An 11,778-nucleotide genomic window follows, 5' to 3' on the forward strand; every position below is an offset into this window, starting at 1 on the left:
TATGTTTGCAATGCTTAATTCTTTTTAACACTGAAGTAGTACAGATCAGATCACTATACCTTTGACCAAGAACCCCTTAAAAAAAAAAAAAAAAAAATCTTGTCACCATAGTCTTCCATTCAAAAACTCAAAGCAAAGTACTTGGTTCCCCAACAGCGGCAGCTACTGCACTAGAGGAAGCACACTGGATGGCATCCAGATTTCATGCTATGTAAATAAATGGTTTTAAGTTAATCCAACACTTTCTCCATTTCAAAAGGACCTCTTGTGCCGGTTCAGATCATGGTATGCGGTATGCCTTGTCGTGACCGCAGCATATAGCCACCTTGTGGTTTCTAAGTTGGAGCGATTGACACTGTCCACTCTATTAGCAAATCCTGCCACTACTCACCTCTACCATAAAGGTGTACATGCTGAAATTCCATAGAGAACCATTTTTGTAAAGAGGCCTCGAGTGTAAAGAACCTTTACACCTACTTGTTAAAATCTGTTAGAAAAGTTTTTACACATACACTGATTAGCTATGACATTATGACGGTGGTGGTAATGTTTTGGTGATTGGTGTATATCTCTTTAACAAGAATGGTTCTTCTAAGGCACTGCTCAAATAACCCGTAAGAGTATATTATTCCACACCCTGACCCATCTATAATAAACACTTCTCTGGTTCGTTCCTGACCAGACCTTTAGGTCATGGTAGTGGCGTGTTGCTAAGGGTATTAAACGTGTCCATGTCGTTAACAAATGGACTTCAGTCTCTAACTGTATACCAGCAAAGTAACGTTTGAGTTTCTAAGTGTACAACATCATAATGTGACACAGGCCATGTGCTTATAAAGGATAAAGGAGACTTTATTGTCATTTGCATCACATGTGGTACATGGGGTGGAACGAAATTGTGATCTCAAGGTCCCAGTTACACCCAAAGAGCAATTATTGAACAAATAAGATAATAGAATACATAAAGGGTAGACATAAATAGGAAAAGTGGAAAAAGTAGAAAAATAAAATGTTAAAAAGAGCAACATGATCACAATATGAAAGGAGTGTAGCAGCATGAATGGATAAGTAGCAGTAACACAATAAAGTGTCAAAGTGTCAGTGCGGTGTGTTTGGCTAGGTAGAGTCCTACAGCTTCTGGAAAGAAGCTTAATGCTCCGCAGCCTCCTACCTGAGGGGAGCAGGACAAAAAGTGAGTGTGCTGGGTGAGTGGGGTCCTTCATGATGCAGGTGGCCCTCTTCCTGCATCTGAAGGAATAGGTTTCCATATTTACAGATTTACCTGCTGTGGCTATAATGATGGTTATGTTGCATTAATTATTATTTTTTTAACTTCATTGTAGGACTATGTACACTGTAGGCTTCTCTTATTGTTTTATAGAGAGACCCAGTGGCAACTAACTCAGCATGGCTAGTACTCATAGTGAGTTATTTACATGCTTCAAAATGATCCTATGTATATTATATGAAACTATGATACATTACTTTCTGTGTCTGTAGTAGGTGTTGATATTGAGACATAATTCAGTCATCTAAAAAGCTTATTGCAAATTTAATTCCGAGTAGATCTTAAGAAATATTGGTCAAATTACCATTAAAATTTAGAGTCACCTTATTTAGAGGCACGTTTGCCCACCATATATTATATTTACATTTCCAACATTTAGCTGACGCTGTTATCCAGAGCGACTTATGTTTAAATCATGTTCCAGAGGCAGGTGAATGTAGTTAGGAGTTTTGCCCAATAACTATTAACTCTACATGACCTTATTGGTGTAGAAATCGAACCCTAGTCTGCCTTGAGGAAGCCTTGCTGCCTTGTTGCCTACATTCCACCAACTGATTATTTACAGATGTTCAAATTAGCAAACTATCAGGTAAAACCTGGAAGTAAATTTCTTAGAAGTGGTAGAGTTTGGGCGAGACCAGGGCTAGGTTTAGGACCAGGTTTAGGGTTAGGGGAAATGATGTGAACTTATGTTCTTATGGAAAAAAAAGTAGACCTCTGCTTTAATCGCAGTTGCTTGGTTTTGTGGCCTCTAGCTGGAGCTGATGTTGCTTTATCATGCAGAGGCCAACCTGACCAATCATGAACTATCAACCGCTCCATTTGTTGTAGACTTTTGAGTCACTGTGATTCTGGCCCATGTGCTCCCACTACCGTGGGCTTTTGCTGAGTAATTTTGGGTGAAGGCAAATGGTTGAATTTAGCCATTTAACCCCCCACCTCCTTTTCTATTGTATTCAGGGCACAGGGCTCCACACCTCCTGCCTCTGATAAGCTAAATGTTTCAAAATACTGATGAAGAGTATAGACTACCCTAATTTGTGTAGGTCAGACCTCCTTCACAATGTGCTGGAGCTTGTGAGGCCTTCTTAAAACCTTCTCAGGTTGTTTTAGGCACGTCTTTATGCGGGTTAGTACTGTGTTAGTACTGCGTTAGTACTCACAGACCAATAACCAACTATACAGACTAGCGCAGCTCTTCTAAACCATTGCCTTTAGCTCATTTAACCTCCTTCTCTAATGTACTCAGACTCAGGGCTCCACACCTCCCACATCTCAGTTAAATGATTAAAAATCAGAAGGCCAATCTTGATAAAGAGTATAGACTACCCTAATTTGTGTAGGTCAGACCTCCTTCACAATGTGCTGGAGCTTGTGAGGCCTTCTTAAAGCCGTCTTAGGATGTTATAAGCAGGTCTTTAAGCAGGTTAGTACTGTGTTAGTACTGCATTAGTACTCACAGACCAATAACCAACTATACAGACTAGTGCAGCTCTTCTAAACCATTGACTTTAGCTATCTAACCCCCCTACCTCCTTCTCTAATGTACTCAGACTCAGGGCTCCACACCTCCCACATCTGATGAGTTAAATGATTAAAATCAGAAGGCCAATGCTGATGAATAGTATAGACTACCCTCATTTGTGTAGGTCAGACCTCCTTCACAATGTGCTGTTGCTTGTGAGGCCTTCTTAAAGCTGTCTCAGGATGTTTTAGGCACTTCTTTAAGCGGGATAGTACTGTGTTAGTACTGTGTTAGTACCCACAGACCAATAACCAACTATACAGACTAGTGCAGCTCTTCTAAATGGTTGGATTTAGCTATTCAACCCTCCACCTCCTCCTCTATTGTACTCAGACTCAGAGCTCCACACCTCAGATGAGCTAAATGTTTTAAAATCCTGATGAATAGTATAGGCTACCCTAGTTTGTGTAGGTCAGACCTCCTTCACAATGTGCTGGAGCTTGTAAGGCCTTCTTAAAGCCGTCTTAGGATGTTATAAGCAGGTCTTTAAGCAGGTTAGTACTGTGTTAGTACTGTGTTAGTACCCACAGACCAATAACCAACTATACAGACTAGTGCAGCCCTTCTAAACCATTGACTTTAGCTATCTAACCCCCCTACCTCCTTCTCTAATGTACTCAGACTCAGGGCTCCACACCTCCCACATCTGATGAGTTAAATGATTAAAATCAGAAGGCCAATGCTGATGAATAGTATAGACTACCCTCATTTTTGTAGGTCAGACCTCCTTCACAATGTGCTGGTGCTTGTGAGGCCTTCTTAAAGCTGTCTCAGGATGTTTTAGGCACTTCTTTAAGCGGGTTAGTACTGTGTTAGTACTGTGTTAGTACCCACAGACCAATAACCAACTATACAGACTAGTGCAGCTTTTTAAATGGTTGGATTTAGCTATTCAACCCTCCACCTCCTCCTCTATTGTACTCAGACTCAGAGCTCCACACCTCAGATGAGCTAAATGTTTCAAAATCCTGATGAATAGTATAGACTACCCTAGTTTGTGTAGGTCAGACCTCCTTCACAATGTGCTGGAGCTTGTAAGGCCTTCTTAAAGCCGTCTTAGGATGTTATAAGCAGGTCTTTAAGCAGGTTAGTACTGTGTTAGTACTGTGTTAGTACCCACAGACCAATAACCAACTATACAGACTAGTGCAGCCCTTCTAAACCATTGACTTTAGCTATCTAACCCCCCTACCTCCTTCTCTAATGTACTCAGACTCAGGGCTCCACACCTCCCACATCTGATGAGTTAAATGATTAAAATCAGAAGGCCAATGCTGATGAATAGTATAGACTACCCTCATTTGTGTAGGTCAGACCTCCTTCACAATGTGCTGGTGCTTGTGAGGCCTTCTTAAAGCTGTCTCAGGATGTTTTAGGCACTTCTTTAAGCGGGATAGTACTGTGTTAGTACTGTGTTAGTACCCACAGACCAATAACCAACTATACAGACTAGTGCAGCTTTTTAAATGGTTGGATTTAGCTATTCAACCCTCCACCTCCTCCTCTATTGTACTCAGACTCAGAGCTCCACACCTCAGATGAGCTAAATGTTTTAAAATCCTGATGAATAGTATAGGCTACCCTAGTTTGTGTAGGTCAGACCTCCTTCACAATGTGCTGGAGCTTGTAAGGCCTTCTTAAAGCCGTCTTAGGATGTTATAAGCAGGTCTTTAAGCAGGTTAGTACTGTGTTAGTACTGTGTTAGTACCCACAGACCAATAACCAACTATACAGACTAGTGCAGCCCTTCTAAACCATTGACTTTAGCTATCTAACCCCCCTACCTCCTTCTCTAATGTACTCAGACTCAGGGCTCCACACCTCCCACATCTGATGAGTTAAATGATTAAAATCAGAAGGCCAATGCTGATGAATAGTATAGACTACCCTCATTTTTGTAGGTCAGACCTCCTTCACAATGTGCTGGTGCTTGTGAGGCCTTCTTAAAGCTGTCTCAGGATGTTTTAGGCACTTCTTTAAGCGGGTTAGTACTGTGTTAGTACTGTGTTAGTACCCACAGACCAATAACCAACTATACAGACTAGTGCAGCTTTTTAAATGGTTGGATTTAGCTATTCAACCCTCCACCTCCTCCTCTATTGTACTCAGACTCAGAGCTCCACACCTCAGATGAGCTAAATGTTTCAAAATCCTGATGAATAGTATAGACTACCCTAGTTTGTGTAGGTCAGACCTCCTTCACAATGTGCTGGAGCTTGTGAGGCCTTCTTAAAGCCGTCTTAGGATGTTATAAGCAGGTCTTTAAGCAGGTTAGTACTGTGTTAGTACTGTGTTAGTACCCACAGACCAATAACCAACTATACAGACTAGTGAAGCTCTTCTAAACCATTGACTTTAGCTATCTAACCCCCCTACCTCCTTCTCTAATGTACTCAGACTCAGGGCTCCACACCTCCCACATCTGATGAGTTAAATGATTAAAATCAGAAGGCCAATGCTGATGAATAGTATAGACTACCCTCATTTGTGTAGGTCAGACCTCCTTCACAATGTGCTGTTGCTTGTAAGGCCTTCTTAAAGCTGTCTCAGGATGTTTTAGGCACTTCTTTAAGCGGGTTAGTACTGTGTTAGTACTGTGTTAGTACCCACAGACCAATAACCAACTATACAGACTAGTGCAGCTCTTCTAAATGGTTGGATTTAGCTATTCAACCCTCCACCTCCTCCTCTATTGTACTCAGACTCAGAGCTCCACACCTCAGATGAGCTAAATGTTTCAAAATCCTGATGAATAGTATAGACTACCCTAGTTTGTGTAGGTCAGACCTCCTTCACAATGTGCTGGAGCTTGTGAGGCCTTCTTAAAGCCGTCTTAGGATGTTATAAGCAGGTCTTTAAGCAGGTTAGTACTGTGTTAGTACTGTGTTAGTACCCACAGACCAATAACCAACTATACAGACTAGTGAAGCTCTTCTAAACCATTGACTTTAGCTATCTAACCCCCCTACCTCCTTCTCTAATGTACTCAGACTCAGGGCTCCACACCTCCCACATCTGATGAGTTAAATGATTAAAATCAGAAGGCCAATGCTGATGAATAGTATAGACTACCCTCATTTGTGTAGGTCAGACCTCCTTCACAATGTGCTGTTGCTTGTAAGGCCTTCTTAAAGCTGTCTCAGGATGTTTTAGGCACTTCTTTAAGCGGGTTAGTACTGTGTTAGTACTGTGTTAGTACCCACAGACCAATAACCAACTATACAGACTAGTGCAGCTCTTCTAAATGGTTGGATTTAGCTATTCAACCCTCCACCTCCTCCTCTATTGTACTCAGACTCAGAGCTCCACACCTCAGATGAGCTAAATGTTTCAAAATCCTGATGAATAGTATAGACTACCCTAGTTTGTGTAGGTCAGACCTCCTTCACAATGTGCTGTTGCTTGTGAGGCCTTCTTAAAGCCGTCTTAGGATGTTATAAGCAGGTCTTTAAGCAGGTTAGTACTGTGTTAGTACTGTGTTAGTACCCACAGACCAATAACCAACTTCACCAATTAGCACAGCTCCTCTAAATGGTTGAATTTCGCTATGTAACACCCCCCCCCCCCCCCCACACACACACACACACACCACCACCACCACCTCCTCCTCTATTATACTCAGGGCACAGTCTCCACACCTCCCACCTCTGATAAGATAAGACTGGGGTAGAATCTCAGATGCTTCAGTTTCAACGCCCAACATGTAAGCTTGGGGTTGTGAAGTGATGTTATCTACAGATTCGCACTCACTTCGTTACACAGCAAGTGTAAAACGACTTCGGTCACATTTCTCAAAGCAAGCCATTGCCGTCCGAAAGCGCGTCCGTATTAGAAGCAGTCCCATCTGCGGCCACGGGGGGGAGCTCGGCACACACGGCTGAACGTAAACCACTTGTGTACGACGATGAACATTTTCCAGAAGAATAATAAAACTATTCCCTACAAAATCACCTGAAAGACGCCTTAAAAGTCGACTATGAGAATGCTTTCTGTTTACTGCGCGACGCTGTACGCTAATAATCCAGCTCACAGGCGCCCAGCCGCAGTGTTTTCAACCCTACGTAATTACGTCATTATAAACTCCCTTCCCAAACACAGCAGTCTGTTTATAACTCAACCTTGCCAGAATCTGCGACGGTCTACAACACATTCCTCCTCTCCCACATGAAAATACGGCTCGCTACGACGGTGTTAATGCACGCTTTAAAGCCTAAAGCTCCTGCTGTCTGCTTCATGTCGCCGAATTTACCTGCAGTACCATCATTATTTTTTACAACAGCCTGGCCGGAGTAGGTGCAGACCCCTGTGCTCGACGCTGCAGCAGCAGCTCAAATTGAGAGGAGTGGAGAGGTTTCAGCTGGAGATGGAAGATGAGGAGGAGGAGGAGGAGGAGGAGGTGGAGGATGGGGAGGATGGGGAGGGGTGGGGGTGGTTATGGGGGAGCAAACGGATCCGAGGTCAGCCCGAGGTGCCGCTCCATAGGCGCTCTAATACCTCCATTCATCGATTTTGAAGAACACCACCATGTGGCACACAGCAGAGATAACACAGCCTGCGAGTATTTTGCAAAAGTGCCTGGCTAAAAAAAGAAGGAAAAAAGGGAAAAGCTCACAGCAGCGCCCAGTACAGCACTGGTTAGAAATTACAGCAGGCTATACTGTGCAGAAACACACCAACTGACCATGTCTCTGCTTCTGTGTGGAGTTGCAGTGTCCGTTTACTGCGTATGCTGTTGTGTTGGATTCAGAAAGCCTCTGTTTATCACTTTCACATGGGCTTCTGAACAGGCTAAATGCTTCAAAATCAGAAGGCCATAGGGTATAAATAAACTAGCACCAATGCGCTGTAAGGCCTTCTTGACATCTCCTCAGGTTGTCCTGTGCGCTCCTTTAACCGTGTTAGTACTGCGTTAGGACACCCAGACCAGTGTGGCCAGTGTGGGACGTTTATTAACCAACTACACTAACTTCCACAAGCCTTCCTACTAGGCCTTCATATTGGTTTCAGCATCCACAAAGTGAACAGGCCTCAGTAGGCCTTGATAGGCCCACTTTGTCCCTGAATATGATGGGGTAGTGTAGTATGTAGAGTGGTATGATGTGGCTGAGGACACTGATCTGAACAGGCCTACAAGCTTGCTCAAGTCAGCCCAAGAAGGAAGAACACCAGAAGTAGCCAGAAATGAATTTCATTTTTTATTAAGGTTATAAATTTTAAACAAATACTTTCTAAAACAGTTTTACCCGGTGATATACAATTTAATATGCACAAAAATACAAGAATACCAACAAAATATGGAGAGTACGTCTGAAAACGTCTTTAATTCAGTACACATAGTGCTTATATAATGTGAGGACTTATGGCTAACTTATGAGATTGCCTTTTTAGAACAAAAGGTCTAACATTTGTAGAAAATAAAATCAAACCCACAAAACCAAGCAAATGCTGGCATCATGAATTACTGTGAAGGCTTAATCAACTTTTTGAAGAGTAAAAGGGGGGAAATGTTGACGCTCTGGAGACCAAACAGTCAACAAAAATAAAAATAAAACCTAAAAAAAAAAAATAGAAAAAAACTAACAAGAATGAACCCAAACACCTGGCTGATTAAATTCCGTCGTCGTGCATTCTGGGAGTTGTAGTGTTAATTAATGGCCCCCGACGTTCAATGTGATGAGGTGGCTGGCAGAGGTGGACTACAAACACAACTGGGGAGGAAACTGGTGCTGTAAAGTCAGTGCAGTCAACAAAACGCACCAGGCCACTTCAAAATACAGAGAAGACAAGAAACCAGACAGGAAATATTGCACCTTCATTAGCCTACTCGATTGCCTTGCTTGATATTAGAGATATGCCAGTTCTCTGGAGCTGTTGTGAAGCCTTTTCAGAAACTATAGCTAGAGATAAAACGTAGGATGGTCCATGTAGCCTAGTGAAAGTAGTACACACACCCCTCTAACGCATTATTTACTGAGACCGTGCAACGTTAGGCTGATTTCGCTTGGATTATTTCAAACATTACATGGGTAATGTTATTTTACAAGACATCTTTGTGAAAAGTTCAAACTGAAAAGCAGAGAAAAGCAGAAAGAAACAATCCGCTAGCAAAACACATTCAGACTCGTTCAGTTTCGTGGTGATAGCTAGCGCCAGCTAGCAGGTTTCCGCTCTGGTTTTCTGAGGGGGGCTTTAAGGCAACGAAATTCAACTTCGTTAAGATTATTTCAGTAAAGTTTAACCGTTTTAAAAACCATGTCAACATTGTCGGCTTTAAAAGGACACGTCCCAACCCGAGTGGTAGCTAACTTGGGCTACACACTCCCTCCTCCCTCCCCCTAGCATCGAAACGAAACTACACCGTAACTTAAAAACACACGTTTAAATAACATCTCGCTGCAAAAATAAAGTCGATTTGTGTCTTAGACTTTTGTACAATTTCATAAAGCGTTTGTCTTTCGAGTCCAGGGTTGTGTTGTGTGTCTCTCTTCACCGCACGCGGGGTCAAAAAGCTACGATGGCTCTCGTCCAGGCGCCTAAACTAGCCAGCGCCTGCTTGCTGCAGAACTGGCCGTTAAACGCCTGCTCCAAGTCCGCCTGCCGGCTCACGAGTCCCGAGAAGCCCGAGCCGAATATGGAGATCAAGTTGGAGATGTTGGCCGTGTCCAAACAGTCCGAGCAGCAGTCCTCGAGCTTGGCTCGCTTGCACGGCGCGGGCTCCACCGAAACGTCCTCCAGCTCGGGCGCGTAATAGCAGCAGCCGCTGTAGTCCGACACTTTGCGCTTTTTGGCCGGGCTGCTGCACGGCTGCAGCGGCGTGCAGCAGTCCTGGTGCAGGCAGCCGTTCTCCACCGTGGTGACCACATGAGTGTCCAGGTCCAGCACGGTGGTCTTGTTGCAGTGCGCCGTCGAGAAGTCACACGGCGACGGTGGCGGCGGCGGCGGGTAGGGTTCCGCGCAGCAGCTCCGGTAGAACAGCGGCTCGGACGTCTTGCACGCCTCCTCGGGCGCGGAGGGGGACGAGCACGGCTGCGCTACGCACAGGCTCGACTGCCCGCCGGCCATGCCGGCCATGCCGCCCGCGCAGCACTGCTGTTCGGCGACTCCGGCGTCCTCGCACTCGTCCGCGGCTGCGGCGGCGGCCACCACGTCGAGCGGGTCGAGCTCCTGGATCTCGTTGCACACGGTCATCACCTCCTCGTACTGCTGCATCCTGTAGATCTCGGCGTACTTCTCGTTCATGTAGACCTGCCGCGCGTTCCTCAGCACGTACGACACCAGCAGGTTCTTGTGCAGCTTGATTCCGCCGCGCTGCGTCCGCGAGTTGTGGATCTTCCGCAGCGAGATGGAGATGAGGCTCTGCGCGTCCACCGCGCACTCCGCCGCGCTGATCATCGTCTCGGGGGCTGGCTGCTGCTACGGGTGCCCTCCGACGCCTCCTTACACCCGAGGAAAAGCGCTCAGCTCAGGCGAAATCGCGACGTTTCGGTCGGGGGAGAAGGTCTGAGTGCTGCACTCCTTGGAGAAACATTGAATCGCGCTCGTCGCTTCCAGTACGAGCGAAAGGCGCCAGCGAGCATTTAGCTTCAAACCCGTTCCCATGGTATTTATACAGCCACGCCGTGTCCCGCCCTCCTCGCCGCCGCCCAATCGGCGGCCGGATGCGCCAGTGAGTGGCAGGCAAGTCCCGGCCACCCGCGACGATTCTAGCCAATCAGAGCGAGGCGGTTCTTCTGTGCTATTCAAATTCCAAACTGACTTTAGCAAACTGGAATGTTCTCATGAGGCGCTGAGGCGGTTGAGGACCCGGTCGTCTCCGGGAGCGCACATGTTGAGGATGATACGGTTTCACACAGTTTAACAAACGTCTACAAAACTAATTTCAGGCTAAATTAGACTAAAAACCGAAAGAGAGGCAAAAACGAGTCAGAAAGTGTTTTTTTTTTAAATATATTTTCTATACAGCTCGTGCGTGACCCCCGCGCTTTTTTTTTAAGGCTGCTGTTCTGTTGATTGCTCTCAGAACTGCAGTGTTTTGACTGACTGCTGCTCTAAGTCTTCAATAAATGGCTTTTCACAGTGTGTAGTCTGCAAATGACTGAAATTAGCACAGAAATGTAACATTTTCCTTTTAAAAAAATACATTTTAGTTAGTTATTCAAGTAAATAAGTTACCCTACTTTACGTGTACATCTTATAAACCATGTAACTAGTGAAATATACTCTTCTGTTGCTAACAATTTATGAAAAAACTGCCTCAAATTTGACACAAAACTGAATATATATATATATATATATATATATATATATATATATATATATATATATATATATAGACTTTCTGGTCGAAATTTACAGCAACTCTTATACAGGCATTTGAATCATGTTACACAGAATGAATGAGTGTAGGCTGAATTGATGTATATGTACCAAACTATTGTTTTTCTTTGTTATGAAAGAAAAAAAAACAGTGAATTAAAACTAGACATTAAAACTGTATGGATTGAGAAGTGAATGACACATTTCAAACTTCATCAAGCTTTAAATACAGTATCTAAGGCGCTGCCTACATGTAGTAATTTTTTTAATAGCTTTTTCTCTCTGTTATGACCTTCTGTCCACACAAATGCACAGAGGTACTGGTTAGTAAAAGCTGAGGTTTTTCAATGTGCACTCAAAGGAACAGATTTTGGAAAATCAGATATAATATTTGAGTTTACTGTTTCATTACATTGTCACATAATATGCTACTATGGTAGATTTGTTTTCAGATTGTAAGCTTTCCTGATGCAAATTATATTTTATGTCTGTGTGAGAGTTTAAATTAAGGAATAGACTTTAGAAATAAAAAGATTTTCAGCTTTATTTAGGTCTGTTTTGGTCGTTATGTTGCTTCTTGAGGAATTAGTCATAGATTTCTTTAAAGCTGGTGCTATAAAGTCAGTGCAATTAACAGGGAAATACAGGA

The 11,778-nt window shown here is 43.8% G+C and overlaps 1 protein-coding gene across 1 annotated transcript; it reads right to left on the reverse strand.

The window, feature by feature from the left end:
* Nucleotides 1-8,007: 8,007 nt before the first annotated feature.
* Nucleotides 8,008-10,376, reverse strand: ier5l (immediate early response 5-like). The gene has a single exon (XM_072692810.1). The coding sequence runs from the start codon at nucleotides 10,203-10,205 to the stop codon at nucleotides 9,315-9,317; it is 891 nt and encodes a 296-aa protein (XP_072548911.1). The 5' UTR covers nucleotides 10,206-10,376; the 3' UTR covers nucleotides 8,008-9,314.
* Nucleotides 10,377-11,778: the final 1,402 nt, after the last annotated feature.

This window comes from Salminus brasiliensis, chromosome 1, assembly GCF_030463535.1.
Source record: "Salminus brasiliensis chromosome 1, fSalBra1.hap2, whole genome shotgun sequence".
Taxonomy (NCBI): Eukaryota; Metazoa; Chordata; class Actinopteri; order Characiformes; family Bryconidae; genus Salminus; species Salminus brasiliensis.